General features: G+C 37.8%; 2 protein-coding genes across 2 annotated transcripts; both read right to left on the bottom strand.

Annotated features, from left to right (window-relative positions):
- Positions 1 to 4931: 4931 nt before the first annotated feature.
- On the bottom strand, positions 4932 to 5897 carry LOC144613080 (olfactory receptor 56B34-like). The gene has a single exon (XM_078433994.2). It carries the CDS (start codon positions 5895 to 5897, stop codon positions 4932 to 4934), a length of 966 nt encoding a protein of 321 aa, XP_078290120.1.
- Positions 5898 to 19220: 13323 nt separating this feature from the next.
- Positions 19221 to 20255, bottom strand: LOC132676658 (olfactory receptor 56B4-like). The gene is given in 3 exon segments (XM_081790180.1): positions 19221 to 19465; positions 19468 to 19687; positions 19689 to 20255. Coding segments are annotated over 3 exon segments (1023 nt in total). The 5' UTR covers positions 20247 to 20255.
- Between the last annotated feature and the right edge of the window lie 6381 nt (positions 20256 to 26636).

Raw genomic sequence — 26636 nt, forward strand, 5'->3', positions numbered from 1 at the left:
AGAACAAAGGAAAGGGATTTAAATGCTTGCCATGGTAATGTGGGAAACTAAGGCAAATAAAAATTAAATTCCCTTAATACCTACAGCCCATTGACAAATCCTTGAAACCGGCAGAGTGACCTCCCTCTAGGAGCTCAGTGGCCTTGATGATGACACTTTGCTTGGGGCAAAAGAGAACCTTAGCTTAACTTTATCCCAATCTCTAGGATCCTTTAAGTCTACTTCTTTTTATCTCAACTGCCCCAAGATATATGCTGGCAATCATACTCCAAGTTTATGCCCCGCCCCCCATATGCATCTGAAGGGTCTCATGACTGAGGTTTTATTTAATGATAATAAATAGCTAGCAACAGCTAGCCCCTCAAGGTCCTGGAAACCTTGCTTCCAAAATTCCTTAGAGACTTACTCTATCCCTGACCCCCTGTCAACCTGAGGGTATATAATGAGTTACCTGACACGACCCCAGTGTAGCTCTTCCTGCCCATGGGTCCTGTCCCCATGCTTTAATAAAATCACTTTCTTGCACCAAATACGTCTTCAATAATTCTCTCTTGGCTGTCAGTTCCGGACCACCCCACCATCACCCAAAACTTCATCAGAGCCATTTCTCACCTAGAGGAAGGGTATTCCTCTGACTCCAGGAAGTGAGTTAACCCTGTCAACCTCAGTTTTCTGATGGATCCAAGAAAAGTGGTTGGTTTTCCAGCTTTAATGTAAGGATGCGAGTGACACTTCTAAACTTTCTCTGCAAGTGAGCTAAAAGGAAGTTTTCTGAGTCTCACAATTGTTTTTTAATTTGTTAGTTTTCTAGTCTCTCTATACCCATTTAAAGATGTTTGTCCATCATTTCTACTTGTTCTCACTGGGAGGCTTTGTCTGAGTTATCCTGTCAGCCATTAGTGGAAGTGGAAATCCAATCCCTTGGATGGCCAGAATAGAAGAAATTCTAGTATCTTTCTTTTGAGACTTATTTTTTCTCCCTGAAATGTCAAAAGGATCTCAAGTACTTAATCCAAACACTGTGTTGAAAGAGTAACGGGCAATTTGACCCGTCCATTAGTGCACTACTATTTATCAACAGTCAGTGCTTCTGTTCTTGGTGTGTGGGATTGTTGTGGGGTTGTTGAGTGCAAGGGGCAAGAGAGAATTCTTGAGACTTTGTAAGGTGCAATTTAGTAAGTTTATTTGAGTAGCAGGGGACAGGACCTGTGGGCAGAAAGAGCTGCACTTTTTGCTATGTGAAGCTGGTGGTTATATGGTTAGTGCTTAAGGGAGAGGGGATGTACAGGGAGTATTAGATCATAAATGTCTTCCTCAAATTTCTACTTGTAAAAACTACTTCCGCAAGATTTCTTAGGTGCTTATTGATGTGGAAAATATTGGGGTTTGGGACCGATGGCCAAGAAACAACACTTGAGTGTAAAAAAGTGGGCAGAAAGAGCTGCAGTGGGGTTGTGACTGGTAACTGATTATATACTTTCAAGTTGGGAGGGGGTTAGGGATAGCCTAAGTCGCTAAGGAATTTTGGAAGTAAGGTTTGCCAGACCTTGTGGGGGGCTAGCTAGTGTTATGCAAATGTCATTTATTATTGTTTAGTAGAAACTCAGTCATGAGACCCTTCAGATATATATCAGTGGGCCATATGCTTGGAGTATGATTGCCAATATATATCTTGGGGGGACAGAGATAAAGGAAGCTTCTAAAGGAATTTTTATATGTTAAAGTAGACTTGTAGGATCCTGGGGGACGGGCTCGTTTGCCCCTAGCAAAGTGTCAACATGGAGGCAACTGAGCTCCTAGAAGAATGTCTCCTTGTTTCAAGGACTTGTCAATGAGCTGTAGGCAGTAAGGAAATTTAACTTTTCGTTTGCCTTTGTTTTCCACTTCACTTATCATTCGGTTTAATATTAACTGTCTGTAAGATATGTAGGCACTCATGAGACCCTTTAAGGATGTAGCAACTAGCACATATTTAATCCCTATCAGAACTATGCAGGCTATAGGTCAGCCTTTTGGGCTACAGGTGAACATTTTTATGCTTCTATCCTTCATCAAGTTCACTGTTAAAATCAGGTAAAAGCACATGGTCCAATTCTGCCTTGTCTATAGATATAATAAAGGCCTTCCTATCCAACTCAAAAGAAAGATGACTCAGTTCTTTGAGTTTATTAAAACTAAGTTTCTCAGTCTTGGGCTTTGTGATTTTGTGATTTGTAAGGAATATATATTTGGTTATTCAGATGACCAAAATATATTTTTCCTTTGTATTTGGTCTTATCCATGGTTCCTGTATCACAGCTTCTAAAATCCTTGGAGTTTCCTGTGATAAGAGAGATAAAGATGTCTTCTGTTATGTTAATGAGGTGACTTTTGGAAAGCCCTTAAGTAATCTAAAGATGGGGGCTGTTTGCCTGGAGAACCAACCATGTGATTAGAGAGTTGGAACTTCAGTCTCACCCCTATTTCCCAAACTCTGGGGAGGAGGGAGGAACTGTAATCCCCATAAAAAAGGACTGGGTTCAGATCTCTACCCAGCTGGTGAACACATGGAGACACCTGGAGCGGGCATGGAAGCTCTATGCCCTTAACACATACCTTGCCCTCTGCATCTTGTCAGTCTAGTTATTTCTTGCTTATATCTTTTTATAATAAAGTGGTGGTCTACTAAGTAAAATATTTCTCTGAGTTCTGTGAACTGCTCTAGCAAATTAAGGGAACTCAGGGAAGAGGTCCTGGAAGCATCTGATGTAGAGCCAGTCTGTCAGAAGTACAGGTAACATCTTGGACTTGTGACTGGTGTCTGAAACTCAAGTAGGGGTCTTTAGAAACTCCAGTCTGTATTGTTGGTCAGGAATTGCAACTGGGCATCTGAAGCAGGGTGGGGAGGGTACTTTGATGCTATTCCCCAGTAGATAGTGTTAGAATTGAGTTGAATTCTCAGACACACTATAGTGTGTTGCTAGGTGGTGTGTGTGTGTGTGTGTGAGAGAGAGAGAGAGAGAGAGAGAGAGAGAGAGAGAGAGAGAGAAACAAACCCCTCCCCTCCAGCTCTATGTTGGAATTGGGTCTGGGAACTCTAGAAGAGACTTATAAGTTTATTGGCACAAGTTAGGTTTTTCTTTCCAAAGTCTGTCACGATGGCCGTATGATTAGGTCGGGGGACTTTCTCAAACTTATTCACATGTTAGTTTGGAGCCAAAATTTCACCCTTGCTGGTCTATATTCTGGCATTAAAATAAATAAAAAATAATTTTACCAACTTTCTTCTCTCTCTGTCCACAAACTCATATCATTTCTCTTATGGAGACAGTTCTACTTTAGAGAACTTTGCTGACCTGTATATGCCAATGAAGTGCAGCACCTCACTGGGATTTTCTTAGTTCGTTAGGGAAGTTCAAGTAATGTTGAATGTTGAAAAAGAAACTTTTTAGTTTTTAATGCAGATTGACTCAAGAGTTGTTAAAGAATTAGTTGTTAAAGAGTTGTTAAAGAGTTGTTAAAGACTGGCACCACCCACGCGCCCCAGTAGGTTGAGCATCTGACCCTTGATTTTGGCTCAGGTCATGATCTCATGGTTCATGGGTTTGAGCCCTGTGTCCACCTGTGTTGAGAGCACAGAACCTGCTAGGGATTCTCTCTCTCTCTCTGCCCCTCCCCCACTCACACACTCACTCTGTCTCTCCTCTCTCTCTCTCTCTCAAAATAAATAAACTTAAACAAACAAACAAAAAAGAGTTATCAAAGAGTTTGTAAAGTGACAAAATAATTCCTGTCAAATACTTGACTTAGATAACTAACAGAGTCCTTTAGAGTGACACTTTCTAGAGTGACTCTTTCTAGAAAATTTAAAATCTGCTGTATTTTCCATTAGAAAGGAAAACTGCTGCCAATTTTATATATTTTTCAAATGTTTATTTTTGAGAGAGAGAGAGAGAGAGAGAGAGAGAGACAGAGCATGAGCAGGGGAGGGGCAGAGAGAGAGGGAAACAGAATCTGAAGCAGCCTCCAGACTCTGAGCTGTCAGCACAGAGCCCAACCTGGGGCTCAAACCCACAAACCGCGAGATCATGACATGAGCTGAAGTTGGATGCTTAACCGACTGAGCCACCCAGGCACCCCTGCTGCCAACTTTTTTTTTTTTTTTTAATGTTTATTCATTTTTGAGAGAGAGACAGAGCACAAGCAGGGGAGGGAATAGAGAGAGGGAGACACAGAATCTGAAGCAGGCGCCAGACTCTGAGCTGTCAGCACAGAGCCAGACATGGGGCTTGAATTCACAGACCACAAGATCATGACCTGAGCTGAAGTCAGACACTTAACCGACTGAGCCACCCAAGTGTCCCAACTTGACCTACATTCTTATAACTGATAGGGATCCTATAGAGTGACTATAGAGGATTTAAAATGTGCCGTGTTTACTATTGGACAGGAAAATTGCTGCCACCTTTTAAATGGAATATTGTTTTATTAAAAGACAGGAGATTTATAATTTCACTTGGAGATCATTCCTTTTTATTGTCATCTTAATTTATGTTTTTAAAAGTTAGTAGTAAGGTTGAATAGAGAGAAAAGGGTAAGGGTTAAGAACAGAGACTCTGGAGCCTGAAGGCTTAGGTTCTAACCTCACTCTGCAACTTCCTTCCCATTTGACCTTGGCCAAGTGTCTCAACTTTCTTGCCTCACCTGCAGAATGTGTAAATGACAGTTGTACGTGTTTCATAGGGTTGTTGTGCAATTCTATGAGTTAATATTTGAGAAATGCTTAGAACAGCGCCTGGCACATAGTATACACTTTACAAAACAGGTGAGTTAATTTGAATCGATATTGCTAGCAACTGGGAGACATGGAATTTTAACCCAGGGCTGTTGTGCTCCAAAGCCTGTGCTCTTTCTGTAATACCAGTTGTAAAATTCTGCCATCAAAAGTTGGCTCACTTCCTGGACACATTCTCACCCAAACCAAGCACCCTCTGGAAGCCCACTCTCAGCTCCTGGGTCCGTAGGGCATACACCATGGGGTTAAAGGCTGGGGGCATAACATTATGCAGCACGTTGAAGAGAACAGGGATGAAGGGGACCTTTCTTCCTGCCAGGTGGGTGACAGACAGTACAATAACGGCTGTGTAGAAGAAGACAATGAGGATGAGATGGGAGCTGCAGGTACTCAGGGCCTTCGATGTTGCTTCAGCAGAGTTCAGCCTCAGCACTGAGCGAACAATCAAAGCATAGGAAGCAAAGACCAGACCCATGTCACCCCCAAGTGTAACCCATGCCAAGGCCAACTGGTATACTCTGTTAATAGTGACGTCATCACAGGCCAGACTAGTGACCCCCAAATTAGAGCACAGACAGTGGTCAATTTCATTTCCGGAGCAGTAGTGTCGCTGGGCAGCCAGTACAGGCAATGGGATGGTCAACAGGCCATTCCTCAGCACCATGGACAGGATGGCTTTGATCACAGAAGCCTCATTGACTATGGAGGAGTACTGAAGGGGGTAGCAAATGGCTACATATCTATCCACAGCCATGCAGAGGAAGATGCCTGACTCCATGCACATGAAAGTATGGATAGCATAGATCTGAGCAAAGCACTCGTGGAGGCTGATGGCCTTGGCATCAAACCAGAGAATGGCCAGGATCTTGGGCATGATAGTGGTAGCCAGGCCAATGTCCACGATAGCCAAGATGCCAAGGAGCTGATACATGGGCTGGTGCAGGGAAGGCTCATGTTGGATGGTGATCAAGATGAGGATGTTGGCAATGAGAGCTAAGATGTAGAGCAGAGCCAGGGGCAGGGAGAGCCAGTGCTGCCACTCATGAATGCCTGGGAGCCCCACCAGGATGAACTCAGACACTTGAAGCCTTGAGCTATTGGTTATACTCAGGGTGGTATCCATATGATGGGATGTCTTCTTCTCAGCATCTGCCTATGGATTAAGAGAAAATAAGAATAGGCAGTAGTAAGCTCAGCTGAGGCTCAAAGTTTGTGTAGAGGTAGAAGATTCAGATAAGTCCTTTTTAACATAATGTATCCTCAACCCACTTGGACCCTTGGAAAAAGTTCAGATAAGAACAGCAGAAGAGGAATGCCTGAGTGGCTCAGTCAGTTAAGCATCAGACTTCAGCTCAGGTCATGATCGCGCAGTTTGTGAGTTCAAGCCACGTGTTGGTCTCTGTGCTGACAGCTTGCAGCCTAGAGCCTGCCTTAGATTGTGTGTCTCCCTCTCTTCTCTGTCTGCTCTTCCCTTGCTCACACTCTGTCTCTCTCCTTCAAAAATAAATATATATATATATTTATAGTGACACCCAAATTGTATAGATAGACATATAGATAGATATAGATAGATAGAACAGCGGAAGAGCCAAAATAGATTCTAAGAAAATGATTTTAGCAGAATAAAAGTGAAGATTTACCAGCTTTGTTTTCTGGAAATTCTGGATAGATTTTTTCATGCGTCAGGGAATACAGACACAAACCAGAAGACTAGTACATTATAAAGATCCCAAAGTTAGAGGGCAGAGCTGTTTTCTCCATTGTTGGGGATATTCAGGAGGAGACCAGGCAGCCACAGGGAGAATGCTGACCATGTTTTTATTTTAAACAGTGCCTGTAGTTGACAAATAAGTTTTGACAAAAATCGTGTCATTTGATCTTCCCCAGACAGGGGTTGTTATTTACATATAGGGATATAGAGGTTGAATGATTTCACTAGGTAAGAGTCCTATATATTGAAAACACTAATAAGTGAGAAAGTTTCAGCAAAATTTTAATCTCTGGCATGAAGTCATAGCTAAAAGGTCAGTACTATGTAGGAATATCACTTGTTTCCTCCTCTGATTATGAAAGTGATGTTAAAGGCATATATAAAGCTATATTTTAAAATCATCAATTTTATTAATAGATGATCTAAGGAGACAAAATTACCACCATACTTCCCACCACTTCCAGATTTTTGTATGGTATAGGTTTAAAGCAGCAGGCATTTATGACACAGTTTAGACTGATTTGGGTAAGTTCACAGCTCATTTTTGATACTCAGTCCACCTCATTCTCTCATTCTCAATTTTGTTCACTCTTGAATTGTGTGGACTATCTCTCAGAGTTTGTATCAAAATGTGTACAGGCATTATGGTTTCAGGAGCCTTTAATACCTGACAATACCTGAGAATTCTTTTTCTTTTTTTACCTTTATTTATGAATAATACCTTGCCTTGTTAAATATTTAGGTATCAATATTTCCCTTCCAAATCTGTATCTGTGCTGTGTTTGATGGCATTAAGTATAAGATCAAGGTTCCAGCCCTAACCACCTGTGTGAAGAATGAATGGCTATGCCATTTATAATTATAATAAACATATAGTACCATGAAATTGATAAAGACAAATAAGAAAAAATAAAACCATAGCACTTTTAGAAAACAAAAAAAAAGTTGAGAAAAATAATCATAAATCAAAATCCCAACAAACAAAGGTAATGGTTTTTAACATTTTAGAATATTTAATTTTCAGCATTTTTCTTCACTGAAAGAAAATCTTTTAAAAAAGTTTTTAATTTATTTTAGAGAGAAAAAGAGAGCATGAGTAGGGGAAAGGAGCAGAGGGAGAGAGAGAATATTAAGCAGACTCCATGCTGAGCATGGAGCCCAATGTGGGGCTGGATCCCACGATCCCAGGAGTCAGACACTCAACAGACTGAGCCACCCAGGTTCCCCTCAACTCTTGATTTCAGCTAGGTCATGATCCTAGGGTCATGGAATCCAGCCCTGCTGCAGGCTCCGTGTTGAGTGTAGAGCCTGCATAAGATTCTCCCTCTTTTAATAAGAATTTATGGGTGGTCTCCATAGGAATCTGTGAATTTTTTAAATTTATGTGGAAAAACTTTTACATTATTCTGAGGAGATCTGTTTGGCTTCTATCAAATTCTCAAAACATTCAATTATTCAATCAAAACACAGTTACAGAAAACCATTCTTTACTCAAAATTTTGGCCAAGATTCACTTCCCTATGACTTTTAATTTTTAATGCTTGACCTTCTGGGTTTTTTTTTTTTTTTTACATTTATTTATTTTTCAGAGACAGAGAGAGACAGAGCACAAGTGGGGGAGGGGCAGAGATGGAAGGAGACACAGAATCTGAAGCAGGCTCCAGGCTCCACAGACTCCAGGCTCCGAGCTGTCAGCACAGAGCCGGATGCGGGATTCAAACTCACAAACTGTGAGATCATGACCTCAGCCAAAGTCTGACGCTTAACCGACTGAGCCACCCAGGCACCCCCCTTCTAGTTTTGTGATGCAACTTATTTACATGGAATTAATTTTGCTGTTAATGAGAGGTATGTAAATAAAGTGATTTTGCATAATTAAACAATGGCTTCTACATCCCTTGACAAGTGATTATTATGCCTCTTTTGTTGCATAGAAAGTTTTGTATGTATAAATTGTATCTGGGCACTCACATTTTTTAATTTTTTTCTGATTAATTTTGTGCCAATATCAAACTGAGTTAAAAATTTTAGTTTTATAATAAATTTAATACAGAAGAGAAATATATTCCCTTATTATTTATTCTCTTAAAATTTAAAGGCCTTTTTATGTGCTTATTTTCCAGATTAAACTTAGAATTCCTGCATTGGTTTCTAAAATAACAATTTTGGTTGGGATCATGTTAAATTTGTGGCTTAATTTTGAAAAGCCAAAAGTTGACATACTATCAAGTTCTTACATTCAGCAAATGTGGATTCTCTCTGCCTTTGTTTATCTTTCAAATCTTTAAATCTTTAAAATATGGTTATTAAAATATTTTATTTCTGCACTGTTCCTATGATTATTAGTATTTTGAGATATTCTGAACAAATATTTATCTTTCTTAGTGTTATTATATTGATTTTTGTTATTTCCTTTTGCATTCATTCAGTTTGCTAAACTTGTACTAGTTTTACACATTTTGTGAGTTTTTTTTTCTTCTATTACCTCAACAAATTAATGGCTGCTGGTAAACTAAACATTTTGGGTTTATTATTTTATAAATTGCAATTTTATTTGTTTTGTCATTTCTGTCTTGTGTATCATCATTTGCTAAACTATTATACATTTTTAAATTTTACCACTGATTCTCTTTTTCTGATTTTCTAAGTAGAACAAAAAGTTGCTTGCAGGGGTGTCTGGCTGGCTTTGGTGGTAAAGCATGCAACTCTTGGTATTGGGTTTGTAAATTCAAGCCGCATATTGAGTGTAGAGATTACTTAAAAATAAAATCTTGAAGGGGTGCCTGGGTGGCTCAGTCAGTTAAACATCCACTTCTTGATTTCAGCTCAGGTGATGATCTCATGGTTGTGAGTTTGAGTCCCATACTGGGCTCTGTATTGACAGTGCTGAGCCTGCTTGGGATTCTCTCCCTCTCTCTCTGCCCTTCTCTGCTCACACTGTGTCTCTCTATCTCTCAAAATAAATAAATCAACTTTAAAAAATCTTAAAGAAAAAAGAAGCACAACAAATAACTTAAAAATTGCTTGCAAACAATGCTATTTTCTCTCTTTACAAATATAAATATATATTAATCTTTGTTTCATATCTCAGTGAAATGGTTGGAAATTCATGATCAATGTAAATTAAGTATGATTAATTAAGTAAATTAAGTATGATTAAGTAAATTAAGTATGATTAAATTAAGTAAATTAAGTATGATTGTTTAGCGTTTTGTTCTAGGAATCTTAGATATAGAATTTATTATTCTAGACTCCTTGGTTTATCATTGACTTACTAACAGTCTTGGAACTCAGCCTCATTTCTCTGCTGTTTCCTAATCACAGAACTTGGTTTCTACAAAAGTGAGAAGACTGAGAGAAGGGAGGTAGTAGAGGTGAAGAATCAAATATGGAAAGCCATAGAAGGCAAGGATAAGGTATATATTTATTAATCAAATTCAGAGAGGAGGATAGAACTGCAGGAAGTTGGAAAACATCCATCCCCTCACCTCTCAGGATGCAGGTCATTGACTGGTTTATGTACTACTTCAGGAAGGTCTTTGAAGAGGCTCTCAGGCTGCAATGCCTTCTATGGATGCTTCTGCTCTCTGAGCTTCAGCTGTCTGCGTTCAGCCTCTTGTTGTTCAGAACAAATTCCTGTCGTTGCTTGCCACTCCTGGAGTCTGTGGTTTTTGTATAAATTAGATTGGTGAGATGCCTGATCCTGGTGTGGTACTCTTTAGGCCCTCCCTACTTTATAGCAAGCATCCTCCAGGGTTTTTTTTTTTTTTTTTTTTTTTTTTTTTTTTTTTTTTTTGGCATTGCAATGGGAATACAACCCAAGTACTCTTAGTGGTTAGTCACATAATGTTGGGTCCATTCAACTCTAGTCCCAGGGCAGCCCACCAGATGGACGGCTTTTCACTCCAGGATCCTCACAGAGTAATTCAGTTTTGTCTGATGAATAGTGCCTCTCATTGTGGGAAGGTTTTGAAATCTCCCTATCTCAAAATATGTCTTTACTCCATATCTTTTCCAGAGATTGCCTCTATCTATTTCCTGCATCACAAATATTGGAAGTAACCTCTTTTATGTTGCTTTCTTATCCTTGCCTCTTAAAGATTTCTTGTCTCACTGCAATTTAACCTTTGTTTCAACATCAAATAGACATTGCTCTTTCTAATGATCTCAATTGCCAAAAATATTGGATATTTTTTAGAAGTAATCTTACCTGGGGGGTGCCTGACTGGCTCAGTTAGTTAAGCATCTGACTCTTGATTTTGGCTCAGGTCATGATCTCATGGTTTATGGGATTGAGCTCTGTGTTGGGCTCTGCACTGACAGTGTGGAGGCTGCTTGGGATTCTCTCCCCCCACCACCCCTCCCTTGCTCATGCTCTCTCTCTCTTTCTCCTTCAAAAATAAATAAACTTTAAAAATATATATTTAAAAAAAGATGTAATCTTACCTGAACACTTCCTGGTATTTGTCTGTGTTGATCAGTTCCTTTTCCTAAGACCACTTGCCTCTCTTGTCTTTCATGACATCAAAATTTTAGTGTTAATTAAATTGGATAAAAGAATGCTATTGAATTTGTATTCAGATCAAATGTTCCTTAATGAGAGATGCATCCTCTGATCATCTTACCTAAAATAGTAGTCCCTGACCCTATAATTCTCTATTTTATCGATCTGTATGCCCGATATTACATGTCATATTATGACGTCATTTGTTTTTCTTTTCTTTTTCACATTAAAATGTAAGCTCCCCCAAAGCATGCTTTTTATAATTTTTTGTTCATTGCTCTATCCCCAGCACCTACACCAATTCCTGGCACATAGTAGGTATTTTATGAATATTTGTCAAATAAATGAATGAATATTGAGAAGAGTGAATAAAGAAGCAGTCTAGAGGAATTTCAAAGTGTGATGCTTTTGTTCATATGCAGTGACATTTTACTCTTTTCTGTATTCTATCTACATATACTATCATTAAATAAAACTAATTTTATCTTAATTTTCCTAAATTAGCTTTAGAAACACCCATTTACTTCTTTGTTACTTAAAGACTGTCAGATTTTAATAGTCAAAAATTACTAGAAGCACAGTAAAATTGCAATGGAATGGAATCAATATATATTTTTTTAGATTTTTATTTTAATTCCAGTTAGTTAACATACAGTGTTATATTAATTTCAGGTGTACAATATAGTCATTCAACACTTCCATACATTGCCTTGTGTTCATCAAGATAAGTACACTCCTTAATCCCCATTACCTATTTAACCCATCCCCAGCACACCCCTCCCCGCCCCCCGCTCTGGTAGTTATCAGTTTATTCTCAGTAATTAAGAGTCTGTTTCTTGATTTCTCTCTCTCTATCTCTCCCGCCCTCCTTCCCTTTCTTATTTTTCCCCTTTGTTGTTTCTTTTGTTTCTTAAATTCCACATGAGTGAAATTCTATGGTATTTATCTTTCTCAGCTGACTTACTTTGCTTAGCATTATACTCTTTAGCTCTATCCATGTCATTGCAAATGGCAAGATTTCATTTTTTATGGCTGAATAATATTCCATATTATATATATATACACCACATCTTCTATATCAGTTCTTCATCAGTATATCATTTGGGTTCTTTCCATAATTTGGCTATTGTTGATAGTGCTGCTATAAGCATAGTACGTATCCCTTTGAATTAGTGTTCTTATATTCTTTGGATAAATAGCTAGTAGTGAAATTGATAGATTGTATGGTAGTTCTATTTTTAACTTTTTGAGGAACCTCCGTACTATTTTCCAAAGTGGCTGCACCAGTTTTCACTTCTACCAACAGTTGAAGAGGGTTCCCCTGTCTCTGCATCCTCACCAACACCTGTTGTTTCTTGTGTTTTGATTTTAGCCATTCTAGCCAAAGTGAGGTGATATTTCATTGTAGTTTTGATTTGTATTTCCCTGATGATGACTGATGTTGAGCATCTTTTCATGTGTCTGTTGGCCATCTGTATGTCTTTGGAGAAATGTCTGTTCATGCCATCTGCCCTTTTTAAAATTGGATTTTTTGGGGGGGGGGTGTTGAGTTTTGTAAGTTTTTTTTTAAATATATTTCGGGTACTAATCCTTTATTGAATATTTCATTTGAAAATATCTTCTTCCATTCTGTTGGTTGCCTTTTAGTTTTGTCGGTAGTTTCCTTTGCTGTGCAGAAAGCATCTTTGAGTAGTCTCAGAAATTTATTTTTGCTTTTGTTTCTTCTCCTTGCCTCAGGAGATCTATCTAAAAAGAAGTTGCTATGACCTATGTCAAAGAAGTTAGTGTCTGTGTTCTTTTATAGGACTTTTATGGTTTCAGGTCTTAAATTTAGGTTTTTAAACCATTTGAATTTATTTTTGTGTATGGTGTAAAAAGGTGGTCCAGATTCATTCTTTGGCATGTTGCTGTCCAGTTTTGGAATAGAATCAATATTTTGATCAATGTGTGAAATTCTTTTTTTTTTTTTTTTTTTTTTGCTACAACCAAAGATACCTAATATTTCTGCAATTTTGTTTAATAGAATATTATTGTGTTTGGGTTTTGTAATATGTTGCAAAGTGAGGTTTAGCTTGCTAAAATTAAGATATACTGAGTCATAAATTATTATTGTCAAGCTGTAGCCAAAGAAAGTCACAGATTTATCAGAACATTAGGGAAATTTGCTTCTTTGCTTCTTGATTTAAATAAGCAAGAGAAGTAACAGTTCTGGTAGAACAGCAATTATTTATGTTCTTAACTTTGCTAACAATAAATTTATATACTGATAAAAAATTTGATGTCACAATCAAGAAGGACTTGGGAATAACAATGTGTTGTTCAGGACCTTGTGGGAAATGCTATGGTGAGAAATGGCGTAGATTTTCAAAGGAACAACATTGATAAGCATTTCACAGCATTAAATCTCTATACTGAAATCACAAGGTATTTCAGAAAATCTACAAATATGTAAAATAACCTTCACTAATAGAATATCAGTTGCTCTGGGAAAGATTGTTGTCTGATAATTTTCACCAATGAACTTGCCCAAAGGAAGGTAAGTCTGCTCAGTGGGTTTCTTCACAGCATCAGAGAAACTAAATAATAATGACAGTATAATGGGATGGAACTATTCTTATTTTCCATCATAGACAATGAATTGGCAATGTGGCCTGAATGGATCTTTGATGGCAGAATAATAAGAGGAATCTCAGTATGGCATCCAAAATTATGAAACACTATGAACGTGGAGAAAGAGAATGCAAAGGGGGCATATTAAGAGTCATTAGCAAAACCCTTTTGTGAACTTAGAATTGGCCTAGCATCCAACAAGGAGGTGAGTTTTTAAATTTTTTATTTTTTTTATTTTAGAGAGCTAAAGAGAGAGAGAGAGAGAGAGAGAGAGAAAGTGGGGGAGAAGGGCAGAGAGAGAGAGAGAATCTTTAATTAATTAATTAATTAATTAATTAATTTAACATCCAAGTTAGCATACAGTGCAACAATGATTTCAGGAGTAGATTCAGATTCCTTCATTTCCCTTACCCATTTAGCCTATCCCCCTGCCACAACCCCTCGAGTAACCCTGTTTGTTTTCCATATTTAGGAATCTCTTGTGTTTTGCCCCCCTCCCTGTTTTTATTGTATTTTTGCTTCCCTTCCCTTGTGTTTATCTGTTCTGTGTCTTAAAGTCCTCATATGAGTGAAGTCATATGATATTTGTCTTTCTCTGACTAATTTTGCTTAATGTAACAGCCTCTAGTTCCATCCATGTAGTTGCAAATGGCAAAATTTCATTCTTTTTGTTTGCTGAGTAGTACTCCATTATATATATATATATATATATATATATATATATATATATATATATATATACCACATCTTCTTTATTCATTCATCCATTGATGGACATTTGGGCTCTTTCCATACTTTGGCTATTGTTGACAGTGCTGCTATAAACGTTGGGGTGCATGTGCCGCTTCGAAACAGCACACCTGTATCCCTTGGATAAATATCTAGTAGTGCAATTGCTGGGTTGTAGGGTAGTTCTATTTTTAGTTTTTTGAGGAGCCTCCATACTGTTTCCCAGAGTGACTGTACCAGTTTGCATTCCCACCAGCAGTGCAAAAGAGATCCTCTTTCTTTGCATCCTCACCAACACCTGTTATTGCCTGAGTTGTTAATGTTAGCCATTCAATTGACAGGTGTGAGGTGGTATCTCATTGTGGTTTTGATTTGTATTTCCCTGATGAGGAGTGATGTTGAACATTTTTTCATGTGTCTGTCAGTCATCTGATGTCTTTGGAAAGTGTCTATTCATGTCTCTTGGCCATTTCTTCACTGGATTAGTTGTTTTTGGGTGTTGAGTTTGATAAGTTCTTTATAGATTTTGGATACTAACCCTATATCTGTTATGTCATTTGTAAATATCTTCTCCCATTCTGTCGGTTGCCTTTTAGTTTTGCTGATTGTTTCCTTTGCTGTGCAGAAGATTTTTATTTTGATGAGGTCGCAATTGTCCATTTTTGCTTTTGTTTCCTTTGCCTCTGGAGACGTGTTGAGTAAGAAGTTGCCGTGGCCGAGGCTACAACTGTTGCTGTGAACAGTTATAGTAATGAGAACTGTAGTAACTTTAAATATTTTCTGTTTGTTTTTCATATGCAAACTTTTATTTTTGCATGTGAACCCTTCTCTTTTTTACGTACAAGTTATTGGAAGTTAACTTTACAGTTTAGTGTTTAGGTAACAGAATATTTGATTGGACTCTGACTGAATTTGAAGAATACGGTATTATATCCAGCAGTGTATACAATGACTCTCGGGAATGTGCATCTTGTTACTTTGGGGAAAAGGTGAGAACTTCTTTATATGTGGAATAGTTGTATCTTTTAAAATAGAAGTATTAAATTGTTTTCTTGTTGTATGGGAGTTCAAAGGTGTGTAAAATGGTGCATGTGGAAGATGAGTAGTCAAAGGTATGAACTATGCTGTTAATCAGTTTATTGTGACAAAGTTACAAACCATTCTTTTTGGCCAGCTCTGTGAAAATGGATCAGTGTTCTTTAAATAATATGCCTTTGTCCACTGTAATGATGCCAAACTTTGGCAGTAGAGGGCACTGGAGAGACATCGTAAGAAGAAAGGTTTTTTTTTTTGTTTGTCTTTAGGTGAGGTGAAATTCAAATAAGATTCAGTATTTAAACCATTTTAAAGTATATAATTCAGTGGCTTCCAGTACATTCACAATACTATTGTATTGCAATTACTACTTCTAATTACAGAAATTTTCACCATTCTCAAAAGAAACCCTTTTGTAAACAGTTGTTTCCCATTTTCCTGTTCCTTTAGTCCATGGTAATCACTTATCTGCTTTCTGTCTATAGATTCACCTATTTTAGATATTTATTACAAACGGAATCATATAATATGTGTCTTTTTCTGTCTGACTTTTTTTCATCTAGACTAATGTTTTCAAGGTTCACCCATGTTGTAGCATCTACCAGTACTTCTTTTCTTTTTCTGGCTGGATAATTTTCCATTCTATGGGTACACCACATTTTCTTTTCTTTTTTTTTTTTTATACTGCATTCATCACTTCATGTACCTTTATGTTATTTTTATTTTTTGGCAATTATGACTAATGTTGCTATAAACGTTCAGGTACAAATTTTTGTACCTGTTTTCAGTTCTGTTGGGTATTTAGCTAAGAGGAAAATTGCTGGGTAACGTGGTACAATCACTCAAAGAGCTGCCAGAGTGTTTTCTAAAATGGCTGCACCAGGTTGTATCCCCACCAGCAGTATTTTTCTCCATAACTTCACCGACACTTACCATCTGTATTTTTAATTATAACATCCTAGTGGGTGTGAAGTGATAGCTCATTGTGGTTTTGATTTGTACAATAATGAAGACACAGCTAATGTTGTTTTGAAAAGACAGATCCAAATTAAATTATAAACCAGATGTGAAAATAAATGTGCTAGAAAAGACAATAGGCAATTGAAAATAAAATAGTGTGATGGTATTAAAATGATATAAGGCAAAGCAAATGAGTAAATATAACACACATGGCAAAGAGGAAGAATTTATAAAGATAAAACAGAAAGCACATCCCTTTTTATACTCATGGCACATAGAGTGGAGAGAATAATTAACTGCTCTTATCTTTCTGTTGTGTCAGAGTTTTTGCTGAAACTCCAGGTTGGATGTTAGATGTTTACATATTTTCAAAAGGACTGAGAGACACATCCCCACAGAGCTGTTGAGAGTGGTCTACACTTTGGGCTCCTACATATAGACTCATGCTGTGTGTTTTGAATGAATGAATAAATTAAAATATACGTGAATGAAAGTTTAGAGCTAGATTTTAGGATGGCTAATATTGCTATTTACCAGCTGATGAACTTGTATAATCATTCAACCTGAGCGCCTATTTCTTTGTGAAAAAGTACTAATGCAGTACTAAAGCAGTAATGCTTCCTAACTAAGAAGGCTGCTATGAAGACTGCATGAAACTAGTTGATCCACTGTGGGAAAGTGTTCTGCAAACTGTACAAAACTCTTGAAGGTTAGATGTTGTTATTATCCTGCTCCTTTGGACTAGAAACAGTGGATGTTGGGTTAAGTTCAAGCCCTATTCTATAACTGTCTCTCCCATACCTTTTCTTATTGGAGGATTGCCTCAATCTAAATCAGTGGTCATTGTCCGTCAAGGGTGAAGTAACAGCTGCTTTTGGAGAAAGTTTATAGTCCCTGTTCTTGGGTGAGTTTCCAAGCATTACTCTTAGGATGGTCCCACATTATGGGTTAACTTCCTGCAGGTCTGCTCTGCTGCCCAGCAGTCACTTCCCTGGTGGGATGAGCTCATGGTGTTGCTTCAGTCCTGGGCTGTCTTCTGAGAGCTTGTTCTCCAAAGTGGACTCATGAAAACTTTCTGAAGTCATTCTTCGTACCATGCTCTGGTATATTTGATACATAGTTCGGCAGACCACGTTATACTACTGATCAATCACATCATGAATCAAGTATTAAGTGTACATTGTGTGCAAAGTTCTGTACTAGGCTTGGAGAAGGTAAAAAATGAACATGGATCAACATTCTTGTACTCAAAAGTATGCATATCTGTTAGATGTGCAATTGGTCAAATTTCATTTAGATTTAATTAATTGGTTATTTGGAGATACTTTTCTAAGGTATTTTCTAGGACAATTTTCTTTCTTTCTTTCCTAGAAGAAGGTTTTACCACATAATTAGATCAGTTTTTACATGTGCATATCACATCTCAAAGCCTGTTTTCTTTATTATCTCTTTTGCTTCGCATGGTATGCTGTGACTTAGTTCAGCAAAATGCTCTGATTGTCACTACTTTTAACTTGAAGAATTGAAGCAGAGGGAGATTTCATAAGTTGCTCAGAGTCATATAGAAATTCTGGAACAGAGCAAGAGTAAGAGGGAGAAGACTGCAAAAGTTGTGCAATCACACTTGCAAGGAGTAGAATCCCAGCTCCCCCACTTGAAAATTGTGCTGATGGGGCATGCTCTGTAACCTCCAGGGCCCTAGATCCCTTAGCTATACGTTAGGAATAATACCGTATGCACCTCACAGGGTTATTGTGAGTATTAAATCAGATTGTGTGTGTGTTTTCTGGCTTATGAGAAGTACTTAGCACTTGTTAACCATTAATTAATTAATTATTATTATTGAAATTCTCTGCTACAAAAACGAAACTTTTCTCTGTCTTTTTATTTATTTTATTATTTTTTTATTAAAAAAATTTTTTTAAACGTTTATTTATTTTTGAGACAGAGAGAGACAGAGCATGAACGGGGGAGGGCAGAGAGAGAGGGAGACACAGAATCGGAAGCAGGCTCCAGGCTCCGAGCCATCAGCCCGGAGCCCGTCGCGGGGTTCGAACTCACAGACCGCGAGATCGTGACCTGAGCTGAAGTCAGACACTTAACCGACTAAGCCACCCAAGCGCCCCTTCTCTGTCTTTTTAGAATAAACATTTATTTTCTTTTTCTTATTATGAAAATGACATGAAAAACAAATATGTACAAGTTAGAGTAAATTCACATAAACAGTTTTAAAGTCTTCATTTTTTACTACTATTAACAATAACTTTTTTATGAATACATTTTTGCTTACATTTAGACTATTTTTTAATTTATTTTAGATAAAGAGACAGAGTGAGAGAGCATGAGATGGGGAGAGGGGCAGAGGGAGAGAGAGAAAGAATCTCAAGCAGGCTCCATGCGCAGTGCAGAGCCTGATGCAAGGCTCGATTCAATGACCCTGGGATCATGACCTGAGGCGAAATCAACAGTTGGATGCTCAACAGACTGAGCAACCCAGGTGCCCCAATTTAGACTATTTCTTTTAGATATTTTTCTAAAAATAGAATTACTAGATGAAAGAATATTAACATTTACAAACACTCCAGTAAATTTTGTCAAATTGCTTTTTGGTACATTTGGGCCAATTTACAGTCCTACCAGCTGTGTATGAGTATCAATCTCAGAATTGCATCAGTTGTCAGCAACATTTCACTTTTCTATTCTTACTTATTTTATAGTAAAAGGAAATTTCATTGTGATTTTCATATGTATATTTTGATCTGTGAGACTGACAGTTTTCATGATTTTATTGGCTACTTTTTTCCTAGTGAGAGATAAAGGCACATCACAACCCAGGTCTATCGACAGCTAAAAGCTCTATCCTTTCTTCACACCTTAGTGGACTTCTAAAGCTGGAGTTACTTAGTGGACATATCTTCACTCAGTCCAAGCAGTCTCTGGAAGCCCAGTCTGAGCTCTTGCATCCTGAGTGCATAGACCATGGGATTGAGTGCAGGGGGGATGACATTGTGCAGTACATTAAGGAGCACAGGGATTAGGGGCGTATTTTTCTCTGCAAGGTATGTGACAGACAGCACAGTGATACCTGTATAGAAGAAGAGGATGAGAATGAGGTGGGAGCTACAGGTCCCCAGAGCTTTGATATTGCTTCTGGTGAGTTCAACCTCAGCACAGAGTGAAGGATTAACACACAGGAAGAAAAAACCAGAGCCATATCACTCCCAATCAGGATCCATGCTGAGATCAGTTGGTAAAATTTGTTCACAGTGATGTCATTACAGGCTAGACTGGTGACCCCCAAATCAGAGCACAGGCAGTGGTTAATTTCATTCTTGGAGCAATAGTGTCTCTGGGCAGACAGTATTTGGAACTGGGATAGTAAACAGTCCATTCCTGAGCACCATGAATCCTGTGGCTTTGACCACAAAAGTGTCAGTGACTATAGACAGGTATCGAAGGGGGTGACAGATGGCTATATATCTGTCCAATGCCATGCAGAAGAAGATACCAGATTCCATGAAGAAGAAACAGTGGATGGCATAGATCTGAGCAAAACACTCAGGGAGGCTGATGGCCTTGGCATCAAACCAGAAGGTAGCCAGGATCTTGGGCATGATGGTGGTGACCAGGCCCATGTCCACAACAGCCAGTATGCCCAGAAAATGGTACATAGGCACATGCAGCATGGCCTCATGTTGGATGGTGATCATGATGAGGAGATTAGCACCAAGAGCTAAGAAGTAGAGCAGAGCCAGGGGCAGGGAGAGCCAGTGCTGCCACCCATGAATGCCTGGGAGCCCCATCAAGATGAAGTGGGAAATCTGGAGGCTGGAACTGTTGGTAACACTGGTGGGAGTATCCATAGCACAGGTGCCCCATTTGCAGTGTCTGTCCGTAAAACTGAAATGGCAGGAAGATTGCATTTGAGAATTTAGCTCAGGGTCCTGATAGTAGAGACTCCCCCCAAATGACTCAGTTTCTTTTATGTGTGCATAACCCTCCACCTTTTTTGGCTCCTGGAAATATTCCACAGAGGAGTACTAAAACAAGTCAAAATTTATTCTAAAGGTAAAGTTTGAATTAGCCATTTATTATTACCACTCGTGTTTCTAATAAGTATGTTCAAATACATATGTATCAAGAATAATCTTATTGCTAACAGATAACAAATACTACTATTTGATTTATTTCCATTATTTCCATTTAATAATTATATTTGTATTTCCAGTTTACATCATTATATGGAAATAATGTTGTATCCTGCCTTTGTGTTTCAGTAGTGTGTTCTAGGACATAAAATAGGAACTCAGTAAAAAATTATGACATGGATGAATAAATAAACCAAAACTTTCCAGATCATTAAAAGCAATGTGGAATCTTATATTTCTATATTTGGCTGTTCCATAATTTACTCACCACTATTTTACTTTTCAGATTGTTTCCTTTGAGTAGGATTTTTTAAATGATACAAAAGTGATACATACAAAGAACATCTTAAAATACTCTTTTTAGTAATATTTTGATTTTAACTGTCATACATGTAGATTGTTCAAATTCAAATAAAATAAAAAAAATATAAACAATGGTTACTAAGACTTCTGTGCTTAGGACTCCCAAATTTCTTCCTTTTCACCAGAGGCAGCCAGTAACCCAGTTTCTTAGGAATCCTTCCAGAGATAGTTTTTGCATGAACAAGAATATATGTATATGTTTTCTCATAAAAGACAAAAGCAAATGTTAGCATACTAATCATATCCTTTATCCTTTGTTTCCTTTCCTTTTCTTTCTTAACTTAATTATCTTGGGGACTGTTCCCTATCACAAACTAGATATGCCACATTGCTAAGTGAATGATATTCTACCACATGGATATCTGATAATTTAATAAGAACTTCTGACATTCAATTTGTTTCTAGTATTTTGCTACTGTAAAAAACATGTACTCAATGTACTTGTTCATATATCTCTATGCATAAGTTTATAGGATAATTTCTAAGAATGAATTGCAGAGTGAAAATGAAAAAGAAAGATTTTGATTGATATTGCCAAATTGTCTTTCTTTTTTTTTGTTTTAACTTTATTTTTTATTTTTTAAAATTTACATCCAAATTAGTATATAGCGAAGCAATGATTTCAGGAGTAGATTTCTTAATTCCCCTTACCCATTTAGCCCATACCCCCTCTCCCACAACCCCTCCAGCAACCCTGTTTGTTCTCCATATTTATGAGTCTCTTCTGTTTTGTCCCCCTCCCTGTTTTTGTATTATTTTTGTTTCCCTTCCCTTATGTTCATCTGTTTTGTCTCTTAAAGTCCTCATATGAGTGAAGTCATATGATTTTTGTCTTTCTCTGACTGACTAATTTCACTTAGCATAATACCCTCCAGTTCCATGCACGTAGTTGCCAATGGCAAGATTTCATTCTTTTTGATTGCCGAGTAATACTCCATTGTATATATATATACCACACCTTCTTTATCAATTCATCCATCGATGGACATTTGGGCTCTTTCCATACTTTGGCTATTGTTGATAGTGCTGCTATAAACATGGGGGTGCATGTGTCCCTTTGAAACAGCACACCTATATCCTGTGGATAAATGCCTAGTAGTGCATCTGATGGGTCGTAGGGTAGTTCTATTTTTAGTTTTTTGAGGAACCTCCATACTGTTTTCCAGAGTGGCTGCACCAGCCTGCATTCCCACCAACAGTGCAAAAGATATCCTCTTTCTCTGCATCCTCGCCAACATCTGTTGTTGCCTGAGTTGTTAGTGTTAGCCATTCTGACAGGCGTAAGGTGGTATCTCATTGTGGTTTTGATTTGTATTTCCCTGATAATGAGTGATGTGGAGCATTTTTTCATGTGTCGGTTGGCTATCTGGATGTCTTCTTTGGAGAAGTGTCTATTCATGTCTTTTGCCCATTTCTTCACTGGATTATTTATTTTTTGGGTGTTGAGTTTGGTAAGTTCTTCATAGATTTTGGATACTAACCCTTTATCTGATATATCATTTGCAAATATCTTCTCCCATTCTGTCAGTTGCCTGACAGGCTGTGCAGAAGCTTTTTATTTTGATGAGGTCCCAGTAGTTCATTTTTGCTTTGGTTTCCCTTGCCTCCGGAGACATGTTAAGTAAGAAATTGCTGCAGCCAAGTTCAAAGAGGTTTTTGCCTGCTTTCTCCTCAAGGATTTTGATGGCTTCCTGTCTTACATTGAGGTCTTTCATCCATTTTGAGTTTATTTTTGTGTATGATATAAGAAAGTGGTCCAGGTTCATTCTTCTGCATGTCGCTGTCTAGTTTTCCCAGCACCACTTGCTGAAGACACTGTTTTTATTCCATTGGATATTCTTTCCTGCTTTGTCAAAGATTAGTTGGCCATACGTTTGTGGGTCCATTTCTGGGTTCTCTATTCTGTTCCATTAATCTGAGTGTCTGTTCTTGTGGCAGTACCATACTGTCTTGATGATTACAGCTTTGTAGTATAGCTTGAAGTCTGGGATTGTATGCCTCAAGTTTGTATGCCTTCAAGTTTGCTTTGGCTATTCAGGGACTTTTCTGGTTCCATAAAAATTTTAGGATTATTTGTTCTAGCTCTGTGAAGAATGCTGGTGTTACTTTGATAGGGATTGCATTGAATATGAAAATTGCTTTGGGTAGTCTTGACATTTTCACAATATTTATTCTTCCTATCCAGGATCATGGAATCTTTTTCCATTTTTTTTGTGTCTTCTTCATTGTCTTTCATAAGCTTTCTATAGTTTTCCGTGTATAGATTTTTCACCTCTTTGGTTAGATTTATTCCTAGGTATTTTATGGTTTTTTGTGCAACTGTAAATGGGATTGATTCCTTGATTCTCTTTCTGTCACTTCATTTTTGGTGAATAGGAATGCAACCGATTTCTGTGCATTGATTTTATATCCTGCAACTTTGCTGAATTCATGAATCAATTCTAGCAGTTTTTTGGTGGAATCTTTTGGGTTTTCCATACAGAGTACCATGTCATCTGTGAAGAGTGAAAGTTTGACCTCCTTGTGGCCGATTTGGATGCCTTTTATTTCTTTGTGTTGCTGATTGCAGAGGCTAAGACTTCCAATACTATGTTGAATAACAGTGGCAAGAGTGGACGTCCCTGTCTTGTTCCTGGTCTTAGGGGAAAGCTGTCAGTTTTTCCCCACTGAGGATGATGTTAGCATTGGGTCACTTTATATGGCTTTATGATCTCAAGGTATGATCCTTTTATCCCTACTTTCTTGAGGGTTTTTATCAAGAAAGGATGCTGTATTTTGTTAAATGCTTTCTCTGCATCTATTGAGAGGATCATATGGTTCTTGTCCTTTCTTTTACTGATGTGATGAATCACATTAATTGTTTTGTGGATATTGAACCAGCCCTGCATCCCAGGTATAAATCCCACTTGGATGTGGTGAATAATTTTTTTAATGTATTGTTGGATCTGGTTGGCTAATATCTTGTTGAGGATTTTTGCAACCATGTTCATCAGGGAAATTGATCTATATTTCTCCTTTTTAGTGGGGTCTCTGGTTTTGGAATCAAGGTAATGCTGGCTTCCTAGGAAGAGTTTGGAAGTTTTCCTTCCATTTCTATTTTTTGGAACAGTGTCGAGAGAATAGGTGTTAACTCTTCCTTAAATGTTTGGTAGAATTCCCCTGGAAAGCTTTGTTGCCCTGGACTCTTCTTTTTTGGCAGAATTTTGATTATTATTTCGATTTCCTTACTGGTTATGGGCCTGTGCAAATTTTCTATTTCTTCCTGTTTCAGTTTGGTAGTGTATATGTTTCTAGGAATTTGTCCATTTCTTCCAGATTACCCATGTTATTGGCATATAATTGCTCATAATATTCTCTTATTATTGTTTTTATTTCTGTAGTGTTGGTTGTGATCTCTCCTCTTTCATTCTTGATTTTATTCATTTGGGTCCTTTCCTTTTTCTTCTTGATCAAAGTGACTAGTGATTTATCAATTTTGTTAATTCTTTCAAAGAACCAGGTTCTGGTTTCATTGATCTTTTCTGTTTCTTTGGTTTCGATAGCATTGACTTCTGCTCTAATCTTTATTGTTTCCTGTCTTCTGCTGGCTTGGGGTTTTATTTTCTGATCTTTTTCCAGCTCCTTAAGGTGTAAGGTTAGGTTGTGTATCTGAGACCTTTCTTCCTTCTTTAGGAAGGCCTGGATTGCTATATACTGTCCTCTTATGCCTGCTTTTGCTGCGTCCCAGAGGTTTTGGTTGTGGTGTTATCATTTTCATTGGCTGCCATATACTTTTTAATTTCCTCTTTAACTTCTTGGTAAGCCCATTTGTTCTTTAGTAGGATGTTCTTCAGTCTCCAAGTATTTGTTACCTTTCCAAATTTTTTCTTGTGGTTGATTTCGAGTTTCATAGCGTTGTGGTCTGAAAATATGCACTGTATGATCTCGATCTTTTTGTACTTACTTAGGGATGATTTGTGTCTCAGTATATGGTCTATTCTGGAGAACTTTCCATGTGCACTTGAGAAGAATGTGTATTCTGCTGCTTTAGGATGAAATGTTCTAAATATATGTGTTAAGTCCATCTGGTCCAATGTGTCATTGAAAGCCATTGTTTCCTTGTTGATTTTTTGATGAGATGATCTGTCTATTGCTGTGAGTGGGGTGTTGAAGTCTCCTACTATTATGGTATTACTATCGATGAATTTCTTTATGTTTGTGATTAATTGATTAATATATATGGGTGCTGCCACATTTGGCGCATAAATGTTTACAATTGTTAGGTCTTCTTGGTGGATAGACCCCTTGATTATGATATAATGCCCTTCTGCATCTCTTGATACAGTCTTTATTTTAAAGTCTAGATTGTCTGATATAAGTATGGCTACTCAGGCTTTCTTTTGTTGACCATTAGCATGATAGATGGTTCTCTATCCCCTTTCAATCTGAAGGTGTCTTTAGGTCCCAAGTGGGTCTCTTGTAAACAGCATATAGATGGATCTTGTTTTCTTATCCATTCTGTTACCCTATGTCTTTTGATTGGAGCATTGAGTCCATTGATGTTTAGAGTGAGTACTGAAAGATACAAATTTATTGCCATTATGATGCTTGTAGAGTTGGAGTTTCTGGTGGTGTTCTCTGGTCCTTTCTAATCTTTGTTGCTTTTGAGATATATATATTCATCTTTTGTCCCCTCAGAGAGTCCCCCTTAAAATTTCTTTCAGGGCTGGTTTACTGGTCACAAACTCACTTTTTGTTTGTCTGCGACACTTTTTATCTCTCCTTCTATTCTGAATGACAGCCTTGCTGGATAAAGAATTCTTGGCTGCATATTTTTCTGATTCAGCACACTGAATATATCCTGCCACTCCTTTCTGGCCTGCCAGGTTTCTGTGGATAGGTATGCTGCAAACCTGATCTTTTTTCCCTTGTAGATTAGGGACTTTTTTTCCTTTGCTGCTTTCATGATTCTCTCCTTGCCTGAGTATTTTGTGAATTTGACTAGGATATGCTTTGTTGATGGTCGGTTTTTGTTGAATCTAATGGGTGTCCTCTGTGGTTCCTGGAGTTTGATGTCTGTGTCTTTCCCCAGGTTAGGAAAGTTTTCCGCTATGATTTGCTCACATAACCCTTATACCCCTATTTCTCTGTCTTCCCTATGATTCTGGTGTTGTTCCTTTTTAATGACTCACTGATTTCTCTAATTCTTTTTTTTTTAAAACGTTTTTATTTATTTTTGAAGGAGAGAGAGAGAGAGAGACAGAGCATGAGTAGGGGAGGAGCAGAGAGAGAGAGAGAAACACAGAATCTGAAGCAGGCTCCAGGCTCTGAGCTGTCTGCACAGAGCCCGACGTGGGGCTCTAACTCACGAACCTGAGATCTTGACCTGAGCCGAAGTCGGACACTTAACTTACTGAGCCACCCAGGCCCCCCATGATTTCTCTAATTCTTAAATCGTGCTCTTTTGTATTAATCTCCCTCTTTTTTTCTGATTCGTTATTCTGTATAAGTTCATCCTCTATATTGCTGATTCTCTGTTCTGCCTCATCCGTCCTTGCCGCCACTGCATCCATCCATGATTACAGTTCAGTTATAGCATTTTTAATTTTATTTTGGCTATTTTTCACTTCTTTTATATCTGCAGAAAGGGATTCTAGTCTATTTTCAACTCCAGCTAGTATTCTTATTATCGTGATTCTAAATTCTGGTTCAGACATCTTGCTTGTGTCTGTGTTGGTTAAATCCCTGGCTGTCGTTTCTTCGTGCTCTTTCTTTTGGAATGAATTCCTTCGTTTTTTTCATTTTGAAGGGAGAAAAGGAATT

The sequence above is a fragment of the Panthera onca genome, chromosome D1 (assembly GCF_046562875.1).
Source record: "Panthera onca isolate mPanOnc1 chromosome D1, mPanOnc1 haplotype 2, whole genome shotgun sequence".
In the NCBI taxonomy this organism is placed as follows: domain Eukaryota; kingdom Metazoa; phylum Chordata; class Mammalia; order Carnivora; family Felidae; genus Panthera; species Panthera onca.

Coding starts and splice junctions, on each gene's coding strand:
- LOC144613080 (XM_078433994.2), bottom strand. CDS start 5,897: ATGGATACCACCCTGAGTATAACCAATAGCTCAAGGCTTCAAGTGTCT.